We start from the raw sequence: 17742 nt of genomic DNA, 5'->3' as shown, positions 1-17742 counted from the left end.
TACCCGCAAATACAGTGGTGAATATAACCCTTTTCTTTTAATCTCACCCCCGTCGGCGTTGAATCCGCTCGCTCCCAAAGACGATTCTGACAGCCCCCTCCCCAGTAAAATAAAAAAAAATAAAAAAAAAGGAAACAGTATTAGAGAAAAGAGGTGGAAAATAAAAAAAAAATATCAGTAGGGGAAAACGACGTCTGAAGATTGGAATAGTCTAAAGGTCACCCGCTTCCCCAGATTAAAATATTATTCGGAATTCGAGGCTGGTGGAAAGTTGGAATTCTTTTTCCCCAGAACAAAAATAGATAGAAATTTATTAGAGAGAGAGAGAGAGAGAGAGAGAGGGGCGGAAGGGGTTGGAGTGGCGGTATCCGGAACCCATCGATCGCTCGGAGTTCCGTGAGAGCGAGCATCCAGGGGATTCTTTAGGGGCCGAGTCGCGGCCTCGGGGGATCGATCAGCGCCGGAATTAGGTTTACGGGCTCGGGTTCTTCCTCGTCTCTCCTTCAGCTGGGTTGCAGTTGTGGGGTCGTTAGGGTTTTGCTTCGATCCCAAGGATTGAAGGGGGGTTGGTCGTTGGTTTCTTGGGTTCTTTGCTCCTTCTTCGAAGATTTCAACTCGGATCGGATCGGATTAGATTTAGTTTTTGTTCTGGGTTTCGTGTGGTTGGTTTGGGATCTGGGTTTGTATTTCCGAGGGGTATCGAGGTTTTGTTTGTTTGATTGTGTGGTGGTGGTGGTGAGGCGATGATGGTGGTGGATGGGGAGTAGAAAAGTTGGGGTTGGTGTGGAAGATGTTAAGGAGGCGAAGAGAGGGATGCCGAGCTTCGTTTCAGCGCTGCCTGGGGCTCATCACATGTATGTGTGTCTCACTCTCTCGAGCAGTTTTATCTGCTTGATATTTCTCTTCTTATTATTTGATTTTACATAATCCTTTGTGTTTGTTTAGTTCTGGGACTCCTGCTTCAAATTAGTGATCTTGCTACTATTTCTCTGGAAAAAAAAAAAAAAAGTTAAATTGCTTCAGTTTTGATATTAAGGTACTAAGTGACATTCGATGGACTTGTTTCTTTCTTTATTTGAAGACTTCACAGAGCAAGCTTTCTGGGCTTCCTCGATGAAATCAATCAAACGACGAAACTAAAATAGCAAGCAACAGTGTTAGGGTTGTTTTGACTGTGTTCTAGTTTCTTTGGTTTAGAGCGGTAACCTGTTGGAATGCTTCAGTCTGGTGCTGGTGATATTTTAGTATGCAAACAATTATAAGAAAAATGTTAGCGTTTGAAATTCTGACAATTGCATGTGTGCCTCGTTTGTTTTGATACTAAAACCACATATTATTTAAGCCTGCCAAGCAATAACAAGGCACGATTGCTTCGCATATGATGTTCAATCTTGAAAATAAGTTAAAATCTTCAAAACTGATATATATTGTGCATATTGTCAAACTGTCGGAGTTGTGAACATATATCTTTTGTGTGCAAGAAAGTATAATCTATGAGATTTGTGTGTAAGTCAGAGATCTAAAAATATGAGAAAAAAATTGACCATAAAAATAGATAATGCTTTAATTATGTGTTATGTGGTCTTTTACGGAAAGATTGATATACACAGACATACACACGCACATGCACATACATGTGTATGTATGTACGTATGTACGAATGTTTCTGTGTGTGTGTGTATATATATATATATATGCATGTGTATGTGGTAAGTGGAAGAGAAGCAACATTTGTTATATTCATTTATCTAGCTCCTAATGATCTGATATGGTTGAAGATTTTCTAAAATTCCATAGGAAGGTGGAACAAAGGAATGAGAGATTGATGCTCCAAGTCTGAAAAGCTCTGACGGACAAACAGTGAGCCAAAGAAAATCATAATAAGCAAGATTAAAAGGTAGGAAATGTAGATTTAAATAATACAATGCTGACACTTGAAATGTCCTTTATACAGTATAATTGGAACCCTTACACTCAGTCAGCAAGGCTGAAAACAAGAAAAGGGGAAACATCCAAAGTGGTTTGGAAGTACATGGCAGAGAAGAAGACTTGCAGACTTGGTTAAATAATTTCCAATAAATTTTTATGGGTAGCTGATGTCTTTAAAGGGTAGGTAATGGAGAAAATTGTCCTTTCACCCTACAGAAATGCTATAGTTTTATGTAATCTTCTTAAGATCATAATAGAAACCAAAAGTTGGAGAAAGCATGTTGTTTGTCATCTTTCTTTGCTATTATTATTTGTTAAGGTAGAACGGGACAACAAAGAAATTTAGTTATCAATAATATTTGATCCTTCTTTTTCGAAAGAAAATCCCCAACTATTGCTTTAAGTTGGGTGGCCCCTTGGTGATTCACTTAAGGTTAAAAGGCCAATTGGATAGACTGACCTTGGGTAGCCAAGTGTGTGACCTGCTAGGCCTAGTATGCAATGTGGCTTATTTGTAAGTTTCACGTTAAATATAGAACCCCTCCCATCTATGAAAGAGAAGAGGGTGAAAAGGAGAGTGGGGAGAGGGGGAGACAAGGAATAAGGAAAGTTGGGGTGGTGGTGACACCTAACTTCAACGACAAAACACATAGATGGTGGTTCTTGGTGAAGATATTTGGTTGTGTCCGATATCAGCATCAAAGGAAAAATCTTTCTTCTTGTATTCTCTTTCCATTGGTCCCTCTCCTTTCTTCCTTAGGCACCTCTTTTTATTTTTCAGTTTTCTCCCGTTGTGATTTCATAGCAATGGTGGTTGGTTTCCACAGTGATCGTGACTATTGCTAAAAGCAAAGATGGTGGCTATATATCAGTGTACGGTGTGGAATTATCAATTTCATGCATCAAATGGGGAAGCAATATTGCTTTTATTGCTTCTTATGGATTGCTGTCTTGCCTTGTGTGTGAAGAAGGATAAAGGGCAGAAAGAGGAATGATAGGACATGGAGGAAACAATTTTTTTAATTTGCTTTGCTACAACTTACCTTTAACCTTGGCATGGATTTAAGTGCCATCCAGTTGGTTGGCATGTCTATGGGTGCAAATGAGCTGAGCCGAGCCGAGTACAAGGCTACTCAGGCTCCGCTCGAGCTCGAGCCGAGCTTAACAAAATTTTGCTTGGCTTGGCTAAGCTTCAAGTTGAGCCTTCCCACTATATTTGAATAGTGCAGGTGATTAGGAGCTTTGAAATGTGTTTGCACTTGACTCATTTCCTTGTAGAGCTGAGCTCAAAAAAGCTCTTATCTAGGCGAGCTCCGAGCTACTTGCAAGCAGCTTGGCACATTTGCACCCGTAGGCATGGAATGGTATGCAACATGTTTGTGCCTTACCAGCAGGCAATGCTAGCATGATGTTGGTAATGTGCTAGAGGGTATTGGCATGGTAGTTACCATGCTAGTGGAATGTCTAAGCACCAAGTCAATTGATTAGATCACGTTTAAATTTTAAAATTTTTGAAGTTTAAAAATATCAAAAATAATTTGAGTAAGATATGCATTATCAGCGATAAAATTTGAATACAAAAACTTTGTAATATTCTAACAATGATTTATATTTTATGATTAAGAGGTCACTTATATGATATTTTACATTCCAAAGAGCATAATTATTATATCTGAATATAATGCTAGAAAATAATGATCATCAATATCTTTTTTTTGTGAATATATGACAATCAATGTCATAAAGAAAAATATGGAATAATTAGAAATATGCATATCATATTTAAATGATGCACTAAATGTTGATCTATATTTTACACAATTCTTTGATTATAGTATAAATGTAAAATAATTGTTAATCATCTTTTTGAAAATAATTAGTGAAAAACATTATGAAGTCACTAAGTAAATAAAAATAATTAGTGAAAAACATTATGAAGTCACTAAGTAAATAAATATTTAATTATAATGTATCAAATAGGGGGGGAAGAAGGTAGATGAGAAGAGGCTAAACCATGGTAGAGGATGGAGGGAAGGGGAGAGGGAGAGAAGGGGTTGGGGGAGGCTGTGCCCTGTGCAGCTGTCTGTTGGCGCAGGGACATGTTGTAGCTAGAAGAGAGGCTAGCGGGAGGGAGGGAGAGAGAGGTGCGCAAAAAGATAGGCAGGAGGCATGAGAGGGAGGCTAGGTGGGCCTTTATGGTTCACATGAGGTAGGGAGGTTGGGAAGGAGGGAGAACATGAGAGAGAAGTGGGGAGGGAAGGGGGGGGGGTGGTTTTACTATAGAGGCCATCAACATTGCCTCCATCAGCATCGAAGGGACCATTGGAAAGAGTAATGAAGAGAATGGGATTGGGGAGAGGAGGATTGAGTTAGGCTTTTTCTTTTTCTTTTTTTTTTTTGTTAATACTAAAATACCAAAATATTGCTAATATAACATAGACCTGAATTTAAAACCAAGGATAATACAGTCTTTTGGTCAAATAATAAATCGGTCAGTTCTCCCTGAATCGGTTGAGTCACCGGTTTTTCTTGAAAACTGGCCAGCTCTGAAGGTTTTATCTGCATCAATTACATCTCAGTCATTTGGGAAAACTAGATAGCCCAGGGGTCTGGTTCACCGGTTTTTCAGTCATACTGGCTGGTCTTAATCCAGGTTTAGTAACTGTAGACAACACCATCATATGATACTTTTTTATTCTTGAATTGTGGGTGGGTGCTAGAGGTCCACCTGGTGCATAGGTTTTTGGTAGACATAAGGCACTCAGGAGATAGCAACTTCTTGGCTTGGATCTAGTTGTTCAGATTTTCCATGCTTCACCTAGACTTCAAGTGAAAATCTTGGCAAGCATGCCTGAAAGAGGCAACCATAGCTTGGTTTTGGCTTGAGTCCTCCTTGTTTACTGAAAGGTAGGGTGGGTTAGTTATTTAGGTTTGGTGTTTGGGTTGCAAGGAGCAACTAACAAGCATGTAGTGAAGGTTTCAAGTGCTATGTGGTGTATATTTTGCTGGGCATGCATTGGCCTGCAATCATGCCTTGCGCTAGTCCATATTGATTGGTAGACTTGGCACTTTAATCCTTGTTTTGGAGAATAGATGATCGATGCTTTTGGTGGGGGATGGGATGAGGATGAAAGGCTATGTTGGTAGGTAGGGCTGAAAATGGATTAGATACTGGTACCCATTTTATTTGGCGAACGCTATGTAGATACAGATATTAGTTAGATGCTAAAATCTGTGTTTGTGTTCGTTTTACTAGATTTGGATATGAATAAAAGATACAGGTTAATGTCGATATAAATTATATAGTTAAACTGTTATTCCATTTATATTTTTTTTAACTCGTTTTAAGTATATAAGCCTCTTAGTTTTTTTTTTTAATAATTATTTTCTAAATCAAACAAATGATTGTATACAAAACAATAAAGATATAATTGACCTACTTAATCATCTGATTTTTTTTTCTAGTAGATCCTAATAATTCTGCTAAGTTATGTACTTTGGATGAAAAAACTGGTTATTAAGAATGCAATCCACCTAATCAAAGATATCACTATACGGAGAGAAGATTAAACCTAAGATGTGTTGATGTTGCTACTTATTTTTGTTTGGAATTTGTGAGAGCTACATGCAACTACATAGGATTGCAAATGGAATCAGAAATCCAGATACAAATTGGATATTGGTGCATCTATATCTTTTTCCATATATCTTTGATGGACACTAATATAAATAGAGATAGTAGTTGGATGATGTAATTTTATTTGTATTTGGATAGATTTGGGTGTAGAAATGGATTAGGATAGATAATATTCAATCCATTTTCACCCCTATTGGTGAGATGGCTTGGGTATGAGAGAAGAGATGTGGGGGCAGGGGGTTGCTGGGGGAAGTTGGACATGATGTAAGATGAGATTGCAAGTGTCCAATGGAGTGAAGACTGAAGACAATATAGTTAGCTTTTGCCTAAGTTTAAGGTTGTGGCATGCTGTGGCTTGGGTGGAAGGGAGAGGAGAGGAAGGGCATCGAGATGGCAGAGGAAAAGAGAAATGGGAGGAGACAAGGCGAGCAAAAGGAGTAGGGTATTAGATTGGGGTTACAGTATTAACCAGTTATTTGTAGAGCTACAACATGATGCATAGTTTATTTATTTTGTTTTTATATTAAATATGCATATGGTTTTGGGCTGGGTTAGAGTAGATTATTGGTCTGGATTGAAATTGCACTTGATAAATGAAGGTTGGCTTGACCGAGAGATGTGTAATTGTCTTGATCCAGACCTGGCCAAAATAAAGCCTGGCTTAATGCCCCATAGGCTAGCATGAGCTTAGGAATGGTCATATTGAGAATTTGAGAGAGATCAAATCATAACCATATGATTTGTTTGAGGCTAATGCTTTCATGTTGGTTATGGATGTTAGAATTTGGCATCAAGTTCAGTCCAATGGTTGAATTAGATTCATAGTTTCTATTCTTGCAAAGCAAACTTGTTTGCTTGGACAACTACTTTACAAGTCTCCATTCTCTGCTCTCCACATGCCCCGTATCAAGTTGTGATTGGGGGATCCCAGTTGCCTATGATTCCTTTAATGTGCATCCCACCTACCTAACTCTAGTTTGATTATAACTACATGAATCCATGTTGCATGCACAACCATGTATTGACCACATGTGAAGCACATGGGATCGACATGCATGTTATCCTTATGTTGAGGGTAAGGAAAGTTCTTTTTATTTAATAAACTATACGAAAAGAAATTCAGTAATTAACTGTCCATTCGTAATGAACTTTGACCTTTACGGGATATTGTCTACCAATTGGTAGGACAATGTTAACCATCATCTGACTTAATTATACAAAATTTAATGGATATTAGGGGTTTCTTTCTTGGGTCAAATTTTATATTCAGATAGAATCTGTTGTTCCGTAGCTTTTAATGGTCTGTTTGCTTGAATTGCATATCATGTATTTCTTAGTAATCAACCTGATTATAGCACAAGACAAACACAAGAAAATGGCAAAGATCTGTTTTGACCCCTGTTTAATATAAACAGGCTTTTTAGTAAGATGTAGAAGTCCATAGTCCCTATTTGACATGCTTGTTCACTTAGATCAGCTATGCTAGAGATATACTGAATTATCTAACTGAAAAACTTGTTCAATATTTTAGGTGTTTTGAAATATCAAGGATGGATAATATGTGAAAGATTGTTCTGCATGAAATCCACTGTTGCAATGGTACCATTGAATAAGAAACTAAAGAAGACAAAAATGTTCTTCTAGGATTAGATTTTTCATCAATATATTTATTGGATGACGCAACTAAAAATCTAATGGAGGGAATTGTGTAAAAGATTGTTTGTCTTTGAAAACTTATAGCAAACTTCAGATGACTAAAGTGTCTTTTTAGGATTCTTGCCTAAATATACAAGTAAATGATTTGAGCAGTATTGTTGGGGAAGAATATTCAAAAGACAGAAGTGTGTTTCTATTATTAGATTCTTTAACTATATTCTTTCGATAAGGTTAAGATTTTCTGCTCAACTGGTGATCTTTATATGTAACATTTATCATTACCTTGTTCTTTTTTACTGATGATTCTGCCTTGTTGTTCTTCTGATTGGCTTCCTTAGTGAGACAGAGGGAAACAGCATGCACGCTTCTCGAGTTTCTGACCTTGCAGCACTTGAGCAGTCTATTGGATTTCGCATAGAAGAAGCTGTTGATCTAAGCAGAAGTATGTGATTATTACCCTTTTTGTAGGACAGTGAAAAGCAATATATTGTGTTTAATTGTTTTATCTTATTCTTGTAATGACTTGCTATGCTACAGCACTATCTATGAGCAGTCTGATGGTTTGTTAGAATATTTGTTATACTTATGGACCATATTATATCATTTTCAGCTAGGCCTATTATTTCTGCATGTTTGATTTTCAAAGTAGAGCAACTTTTCGGTGTCATTGGGTTGTTAAATATCACAAATATCATCTTACTAAGTCATTTCTTAGTTCAAGGCAATTCTGTTTTATTTCTGAGGCGAACTTTGCTTACCTATTAATTAATTCCATAACTACAAAAGAGGGAGGCAATATCAGCTGTCACTGTTCAATTTTTTGCACATTAGTGAAGCTAGCTTATGTTCATTTATTTATTTAACCCTTTATGCAGATCCTTTATTTAATCCAAAATCAAGTGGCCAATCTATTGCTTCTGATCCTCTACAATTTGGTGCTTATAGTAAGGTAAAATTAGATGTATTCTTCATTACATAATTTGCTTTTAATATTGCATAGTGATGCATCTGTGGATTTTCTTGATGTAGTTCACTTATTATTCTTTTACGCAACAACAGGCTCTTCCTTCTACTGATATTTCCCCAGCATCCGCTAGAGTTGGGCCACTTACAGTTCCACAACAAAAGGGGCAGCAGCCTAATCTGGTGTCATCATCCAGCGGTCATATTGAGAACTGGGGAGAGTCTACAATGGCAGATACCAGTCCTAGGACTGATACCTCAACAGATGTGGACACTGATGATAAGAACCAAAGGGTAATGTTACATTCTATCACCATGCGTTAGTGATGTTCATTGACTGTTTGAGCTCTTTATTTTTTTTGGATGGCTGTATAGGGTTAAGTATTTTGTTCCACTTATTGTTCTACTGCATCTTAATTCTTTGGATCTGGTTATCCGATTTGACACATATGATTAATTGATTGATTACCCTGATATGAAAATGGTGGAGCATTCAGTTTAGTGAACTAAGAATTACAACCTTTGCATTTGACATGCTAGATAGCTTAATTTAATAAACTTGTTAGAAGCAAATGTTTACTATTCAGCCAGAATATGCTTTATAGCAAGGCCGATGAAATTATTACTTATAAATATATTATCAACACATCATGCATAAACAAAAAATGAGGCGTGATGACACCTCCCCCACATGTGCAGCATGTGTCTTTTGCATTATTTAATGTAAAAAGGGTGCTATGTGCGGTTGTTGTCTAGCTTTGTTTTGCTTTTCTTTCTGTTCTTCCCCTCTCTTCTTGATCTTTTGAAGCTTTTCCTTGTACTCTTTCCCTGGAATAGCATTTCAATCTCTATTAGGTAATTAGTTAAACAAGAATCCACTTTATACATTCATTATGGGTTAAAATTGCTTAGGATATAGATGATCTAAAGATTGTAAACATTTTTTTGGGGTCAGGACCATCAGGAATATTGGACTGTACTTAAGCTGGGGTGTCCTTTTTTTCTCGAGCTTTCCAAGGAATTTCTTGACAAGGATGTCATTTCGGAAGTCATCTCTATAGAATGCTGCTTTGGTTAATGGAATGACCTATCATAAACAGCACTCCTTTATTATAGTATGTTTATTAGGATCATGCATATTGCCATATTACTTATACCAAGGATTTAGGTCCCGACGGGATGTCCTGCAGGACATCGGGATGAGGTATCATCCTATTTGTCGGGACAGGACCATCCCACCATCATTTGAGCATCCCGATTGGGATGTTTTGGGGCATCACCTCTCCCACATGTTGGGACGGGGGAGGATAGCGGTGCATCCTGTTTTATGAGAAAACCAGGACAGCCCCATCTCATGGGATTTAAAACCTTGACTTATACTAACAAGAGGTTGCAGAATTTACGTTATAAGTACTAATATATGTGATTGTTTGTTTTTCTTTAGAACTTTATCTATGCCTCATACTTTAGTATTAATTTTTTTTTAGGTTTTGTTTGAGTGCTTTCAATGTTGCTGTTAAATCTTTATTGATTGAAGTTTTAGTTTGTTAGCATGACAGGATTGCATATGTGATAGTCTTGCTTTTGGTAATGACTGGTAGAGATTGGACTCCTGAAAGTCTGAACTTAGAATTAGTAGAAAATTTGATCACGGATGGGACTAAACTTAAACTTGTTCAGGTTCTCATTGCTAGCAATATGATGCATCTATATATTCAGACAAATGGGAAGTTATAATGTTTGTTTTAAAAACAGTCTGAAAAGAAATTTGGTGAGTGCTTCTGTGTGATGTGGTTATTTGATTAATGAGGTCTCTTCTTATCCTGAACTCTTGCTTGGAAGCTTGATATGGTCTTTAAAACTGCATCAAAAGTAAGATGAAGCCAGGAAAGTAGAGATAAATTTTGACATGGTGGCTATCAGAACTCGGAAGGTTTCTGCATGGGAAACTCAGTGACTCTTCAAGACATAAACCTGTCATGTTTTCCCAACTCAACCAAAAAATAAAAGAAGAGGACCCAATCACTATGATGTGGTTGGGGAGCTTGCTTACCATACCCTTTTAATTGAACATGGTTAAGGATGTTCAAAGATATTTGTGACTTTTTGGCATTTAGTGTGCATGACTTGGATTATATATTTTCATCCTATAGTCATGGCTTGCCAGCCTGTGTTGGAGATTTGGTTGCTTCTGGAGAGATATCATATATGATGTTGTTTCGGCCTAACTTGTCACCAACATTTTACAGTATATGGTTTTTTGAATGTGTCTAGTGTGGAGGTGCAGAATTTCACTATAGAGGTCTTGGATTTGGGTATTACGATTGGAGTATGTCCAGTGATTTGGGTGGAGAAGTATGCTATGTTTGAACACTGGCCTAGAAGGTTCTCATGCTGAGAATAGTGCGGCAGGTTTTGTATATAAAATCTAATATGGTATTATGAACTAAGAACTTTTAGAATGAAAAATTCTGTGCGCCTCTGAAAGGTACCTCAAATGGCTGTGGACCACAGTTTTTTAGGAACCATTGAGGGCAACTTTGGCATTTTGGCCCTGAATTAGTATTCCAACCTTCTGTGTATGATACCAAAACCAGGTTTGCACCCGTTCTGGTGACATTCTGAGAGTGCGTCTTTCACTGTTGCTGAAACAAAGGTAGGATGTATTATAACAGGTGGAAGACATTCAATGAGACAGGTGAATGTTAGTTGGGCTGCAGTGCTATTGTTGCTGTTCAGATAAGTTAGGGCTGATTAAAATGGTTTACACCTGATCTGTTCTAATGCTGTTATGGGAGACTTGTTTCTCCCTTATGTTCCGATGTTCTTTGCTTTCCAATTGAGGCCATAGGACTGAAATTTCTAGTTAAGCAAGACAAATTACAGCTAGCAATTTGCATGTTTTCTTAATACCTTTCCTTTTAATGTTTTACTCTTAGTTTAATTTAGTTGGAGATTTGTTACCGTACATGTAATCATGCTGCATTAGTTAGTTTAAACTAGGATGCTGCATCCTGATTGAGCTCATTAATCACCTGTGTCAATTTTCTCTGGTATTCAGCTGGAACAAGGACAAGCTGCCATTGCCGCAGCTTCTGACTCTAGCGACAAATCAAAGGATAAACTGGATCAGAAGGTAGTTGAGCAGCTATAGTTTCTTCCTGATGCAGTGATATTTTCTAGCATCATGTATTAAATTTTTTCCCTACAGACACTTAGGCGGCTGGCTCAAAATCGTGAAGCGGCTAGAAAAAGCCGGTTGAGAAAAAAGGTAATGCATTTTCATTTGTTCTTTTTGTGCCTTGTCAATTATTGCATGTTGCATTACAATATTCATCATTTTAAATGCTCAACCAAAAAGAATGCTCACTTTTCTTAGTCTAAGGTATTGGTCCTTCCCTGTAATATTTGGTTTGTTTATTAGCACTCTGTTTTTATTTTGACAATGCTTATGGAGGAGAAAAGCAATAGAAAACATCAACAAACCTAAAAAAGCTACATCAGGTTGACTTTGTTAGTCTATCCTGTAGTTACATAGTTGATCCTGTTGTTACATGGTTCACATTTTTGGAATGGTCATTAGCCATGGGTCAACTTAAATTGTGATGTGTGCCATGTTTAAGTTTGCTCAGATGTATCCATACACTTCTGTTATTAAATTGAACCACAGTCCATCATCAACTGGTGAAACTGACACTGCAGGTGTTCTTTTCTTTTTTTCTTTTTTTTTTTAAAAATAATGTTAAATAACCTCTTGTTGATCTAATTCATTCTTTGATGAAGTTCTCTATTTGCAAATCAATCATATGAGAGACCATCTTTGGAGGGTGCTAAAAGTGTCATCATCTTAAACAATAGTGTTTGGTGGAATTCTGTCATATGGTTTATGTGTGGATGATATGCTCTAAGAAAAGAAGTCCTCGTATCCCACTGGTTAAACAAATTGTAAGTTGGCCTATATTTTTGGACATGCAGATTAGATCTCTTTCTTTCTCTGAAAGGTATAGTTATATTGTAGTTTTTCACAGCTTTACAACTGAGGTTGCTTTTGTTATCACTAGTCCTAGCTTTAGATGACAAGAAATTCTTTTCAAAGTTTCTCAATGTTAACAAGTGAGTAATTTGTGAATTTTTGTTTGATCCTAGTGTTCAAAATATGGTCATTGAAGAAGAGATTTTATGCTCAAGTATTAGGGGTTCATGGGTGAAACTCAAACACACGCACATACATACATGTATATACACATATGAGATGGACATTGCTCCTCCCAGGAGGAGAAGGTATCTACTCTTTTGGATTCCAAAATCAATAATGGGGCATTCAAAAGTCAAAGATCCACGCCATCTCTTGATCTATACCACTAAAAATACCTAGAAACCAAAAGTTGCTATGCATTATGTAGACACAATGATAAGGTTGCTCCATTATGATTTGGATGTTACAGGTTTGAAATATAGAAACAACACTGCATGTAGGGTTAAGTTTGTGGACATTCGAACCTCTCTAGACCCCACTATGGCGAGAGCCTTGTGCATTGGATGCCCATTTTTATATTCATGCATATGTATATGTGTATATCTACGTGTATATCCATTACATGCATGCATACATACATACATACATACATGTGTGTGTGTGTGTGTGTACATCCACACATGTATATAGACACATATATTTTTATATGTATGTATGTATATATACATACACATGAAGTGGAGTAGAATCTGATTGATAGGATTTGAAGTTGGATCTGGTCGGTCCTGATTAGATGACGAGGGTCTGACATCGAAGATCCATGCCTTTGGATGCAATCTACTACCTGTGATTTGTTTGTGCATCAAAAATCATGTGACATGAGGATCCCTAGACTATGCATCAAGTAGTCAAAACACATGCACTGTCATATTATTTGAACTGTTTGTTTTTTTGACAATTTGATGCATAGACTAGAGTCTCCAAGTCACATGATTTTTGGTGTATAAGCAAGTTAGAGGTACTAGATATACTTAGGACATTGGTGTCGGATCTCCATTGTCCGGTCTGGATATCCAAGTTAAAATCTGAACGACAAGATTCTAGTCCTCCACCAGGTGCATTCTTATAAGCAAATGACCTTTAGAATCCATGTTTTGGTCTTATAGTAATTTTTATGATTGATTATAATCAATGGTATGAATCCTTCATATATCATCTCCATGATTGCTTTTGGATTGGAAGGATTGAGATGGTAATCCTTCCGGAAGGAGAGTAGACCCACATATATACATACACACATACATATGTACCTACACACATACATACACGTGTATATATTATATAAATACATATGTTTGTATGTATATAGAGTTGGACTTGGCTACACATGAGTGGAGCTCCACTCAGATCTGGTCAGTTCTAAATTAGATAATCAAGGTCCCACATCGATGATTGCCATGATTGAATCTCTATTGCTTAATGTGATATTGGTTGTTAGCAAATTTTCTTCGGTTGCATTTTCTTATTGACTGCTATGACTTTTGGGAGAATTGATTTAATTCAAAAAATCATTTTGGATCTTTATATGTTCTTAGATAATGCAGTATATACTAATGCTGCTATTTCTTCTGTAAGGCATATGTGCAACAACTAGAGAATAGCAGGTTAAAGCTTACTCAACTTGAGCAGGAACTTCAGCGAGCACGCCAACAGGTATGATCTTAATGTAATGCTCACTATCCCTTCTCAACAGATTTCTGTCAGAAAATACGGTAGTTGTTTCTCTTGACTTGGACCCTTTTTTTTGGGGTTTCAGGGCATCTTCATTTCAAGCTCAGGAGACCAGTCACATTCAATGGGTGGAAATGGTATTCTAAGAGCCTCTACTCTGATAATGATTTAGGAACTGTATTGAAACCTGTATTGTAGTACTCAGCTGAGCATTTTACACTCAAAGAGAATGCCATGAATGCATGCCTGTCAGCAAATTCTTGTAAAACATCAGTCCCAATAACAGATGAATGTTCACTTGATATTCTCATCAGAAGCTTTACATTGGATTACTAGACAAGAATAGCTTCAGAATAGGCACCCGACAGACTAGCTCACTGAGCTATTTTGCATGGGTTAGTTTTCTAAAATGAACTTAATGGATAGGAGCTTCTTAACGAGAATTGCTGAATTGTCTAATTGTTTTTTCTTCATGGAGACTTCAGAACTTCAGTAAATTAGCAATGCACCATATCTGTGGGATTTATTAATTTAATTGGGAGGATTTTAGCCTTTTTTTTTTTCCTGTTAAAATTCTGAGATTGCTCAGGTATATGGGCAACTGTATTCTTTCCACCCCCCCCCACCCCACAACTAAAAAAAAAAAACTACTAAAATTGCTTGAAAATTCTAGGTAATCATATATGCCTAAAAAATGAGTACATTTCTTTTTTTGGATTTGTGCAAATGTTTGACTCTTTCGTTAATGTCAAAGAAAAATCTTATGCTATTCAACTTGCAGGGGCTCTGGCATTTGACATGGAATACGCTCGATGGCTAGAAGAACACAACCGACAGATTAATGAGCTGAGGGCTGCAGTGAACTCACATGCTAGTGACAATGACCTTCGCACTATTGTTGATAGCATTATGGCACATTATGATGAAATTTTTAGGCTTAAAGGTGTGGCAGCCAAAGCAGATGTTTTCCACATGTTATCAGGGATGTGGAAGACGCCTGCAGAGAGGTGTTTTCTGTGGCTTGGGGGTTTCCGGTCATCTGAACTTCTCAAGGTGCAAATCTTCTTTCATGTTCATTAATTTGTAGTTCTCATAACAAGATATCATCGGTTTTATGAACCAGTTAATTTCTTTTGTGTTCTGGTAATTGAATCATAGAAAATGAGGAAACTAGAGGAGAAACACCCTAAGAGCATCTAAAAGTGAAAAATTGTGTCAAGATGGAGGATTCCTCAGTTTCTTTTGTAAAAGCTTTTTGGAGGTTCACCTTATAGTTCACACAAATTTCTGTGGTCTCTATATCTGTTATTCACCTTTTCCCGAGTCAGTCACTGCAATATACTCCATTAAGATCCGTCACCTACGTGGGGATCTTGCTAGAACATGGGTCGGGAGGGTGAGGCGATGGAGGTGTGGGGGGAGGTTGGAAGAGGCATGGGAGGTATGGGGTGGGCAAGGTGGTTGTAGCGAGGTTGATGGACCCAAGTGAGGGAGGTACATGACTGGCTGGAGTGTGGGTATTTTGCAATTTGCAACTGAGGTTGTAGGGAGGTGGGGCCACCAACTCTGGGGGTTGGAAGGGGTGGGAGATTAGGAGGGTTTAGAGGTGCATGGAAGGAGGAGGGGGAACGCCAATTAGGGGATGCGAGGATCAGATATAGGTAACTTTACTTTTTCATTAATAAAATTTGATATTCACAAATATCAAAGCACATTGCTTGCAATAGTAGCCCCCTTCTCTTGCTCTGTCTCTTTCTCTCTCTCTCTCTCATTCACTCAATAGAGAGAATCTCTATTATAAACAAATGAATGAAGTATTCTCTTGATATTTAGTTCACAAGGTGCAGGCTTTTTAAACAACTTGATGCAGCAAAGTTTCTGTTTCCTTGCCAAACCATCTGAGTAAAAATTTATAGCCTTAACAGGTTATACGAGATGCTTGCATTTATTTTCTGACCGCTTCACTTTCCTGGTAGTTAATTGAAAGCCTATTTCACTAAAATGCTGCCTATCATGTGTCTTATGTCTCAGAATGCCAAAATTAGTAGGAAAAACCAATAAATTTTGTGATATTTCTTTGTGATCTTCAGATATCAGGGTGATTCTTGGCCATTAAGATTTCTTCTTTAGATAATTGGACTAGTTTGTTTTTTGTTGGTCCATTATTGTAAATTCTTTGAATCTGCAAATTTTGTATGCACTTTTGTTGATGACATGTAAGTTAGAGATTGCTTGATGTGTGTTTTTTGATGGTTAATTTGTATGCTAACCACACTGCAACATTCTAGTTGCTTGCAAACCAACTGGAGCCACTTACCGAGCAACAGTTGGTGGGGATATGCAACCTACAGCAGTCCTCCCAGCAGGCTGAGGATGCACTTTCACAGGGAATGGAAGCATTGCAGCAGTCCTTGGCGGAAACATTGGCTTCTGGATCACTTGGGCCTGCAGGGTCATCGGGTAATGTAGCAAATTACATGGGTCAGATGGCGATGGCCATGGGAAAGCTCGGCACTCTTGAAAGTTTCCTCCGCCAGGTAATTTTTTTTCCCACGCTAAACTCTTGTTTTATATTGACGGGGAATAGGCTTTCTTTTATTATATTGCTGATGGAATTTGAGGGCATGAAGCATCTTTATCTCAACCAATTATTATTATTTTTTATCATAACCAGTTGTTCTTTTTATCCATCTTCCAGGCTGATAATCTGCGTCAACAGACCCTGCAACAAATGATTCGCATACTAACAACACGCCAATCTGCCCGTGCCCTCCTCGCCATTCATGACTACTTTTCACGGCTCCGTGCCTTGAGCTCTCTGTGGCTTGCTCGGCCAAGAGAGTGAGGGCTAAATGGATGGCTTCTGCAGACCACTCTGTTGTGCAGGTAATGGCATCAGGCCTAGATTTGGTTACTAGGACATCTGAGAACTCATCCCTTGGTGCCTCTGGATGATTTATTTATATTTGACCTGGGGAGCCCTTCTGTACCATCTCCTCGTGTAGGAAACACTTGTGAATGTTTATTATATGCTAAATTAATTTACACGCTTTCCTGTTACATTGGTCTATACATTTTATGGTTTGTCCCGGAGACAATGATTTGTGTACCTCAATTGCAAAATTGACCAAGCTTGATCGAACCTGTCAATAAAATTGGTGTTATTCCAGTCTGCTGTATCCTGGAAAAAGCTCGTAGAAGAAAGGGACCTCTAAATTGGCTTTTTCGGGACTTGATTGAAGTTGCTTCTGTACTTCTGATTCGGAGCCACTACTGGACTCATCCAAAGCTAACGCCTATGCTTTCGGTGTGCAGGGATTTGAGAGCCATTCTTGCTCGACGTGGGAAATGCTGCTGTAACAATAATTTAGTCTTTTAGGATATATCATGTATGCTAGCTGGCTTCATATTGAAATTTTAAATTTCATATTTTCTCTGAAATTACCAAGGACTACCTTTCTCGTGGCTTCCCAAGTATTTAAATTTTAAATGTCACATCGAGCGATCCGAGAGAGCAACCTTTCTTTCGTGGCTGTTAAGGATATACGGTACTATGTCAATATTTTCCTGACGTGCTATCTAATTTTCACATCGATGTGATGGTCCAGTTTGAAGGATGTACAGTATTATGTCCAATTTCCAGATCAACAAAGGGAGCTGTTGCGGTTAATCTCTCCGTCGTCTGATTGTCGGATTGTGCATCTATAAGAAAAATTTTTATTGATCGAAGATACTTCTGACGGGATTTTTCAACGATCAAATTAGAGAGGAGACTAGGCAACAATAGAAAATCAGTGGCTCAACGAGGGAGAGAGAGAGTTTAAAAGCTTTTCGAGAGTTTGAGAAAATT

The 17742-nt window shown here is 37.8% G+C and overlaps 1 protein-coding gene across 2 annotated transcripts; it reads left to right on the top strand.

Moving 5' to 3' along the window:
• Window positions 1-282: 282 nt before the first annotated feature.
• LOC105032048 (transcription factor TGA2.3) lies at window positions 283-16952 on the top strand. Of its 2 annotated transcripts, none has more exons than XM_019846165.3 (11): window positions 283-854; window positions 7561-7664; window positions 8098-8171; window positions 8282-8479; window positions 11247-11321; window positions 11397-11456; window positions 13797-13874; window positions 13978-14029; window positions 14674-14945; window positions 16181-16429; window positions 16591-16952. In XM_019846165.3, exons 1-11 carry the CDS (start codon window positions 757-759, stop codon window positions 16735-16737), a joined length of 1407 nt encoding a protein of 468 aa, XP_019701724.3. In that variant the 5' UTR covers window positions 283-756; the 3' UTR covers window positions 16738-16952. The 2 variants fall into 2 exon arrangements, with proteins under 2 accessions (XP_019701724.3, XP_073100188.1); XM_073244087.1 differs by lacking the exon at window positions 283-854 and adding an exon at window positions 1879-1897.
• The last annotated feature ends 790 nt before the right edge of the window (window positions 16953-17742 follow it).

The sequence above is a fragment of the Elaeis guineensis genome, chromosome 10 (assembly GCF_000442705.2).
Source record: "Elaeis guineensis isolate ETL-2024a chromosome 10, EG11, whole genome shotgun sequence".
NCBI lineage: Eukaryota > Viridiplantae > Streptophyta > Magnoliopsida > Arecales > Arecaceae > Elaeis > Elaeis guineensis.
Note: the sequence above shows the minus strand (reverse complement) of the source record. Positions and strands in the feature narration are given on the sequence as shown.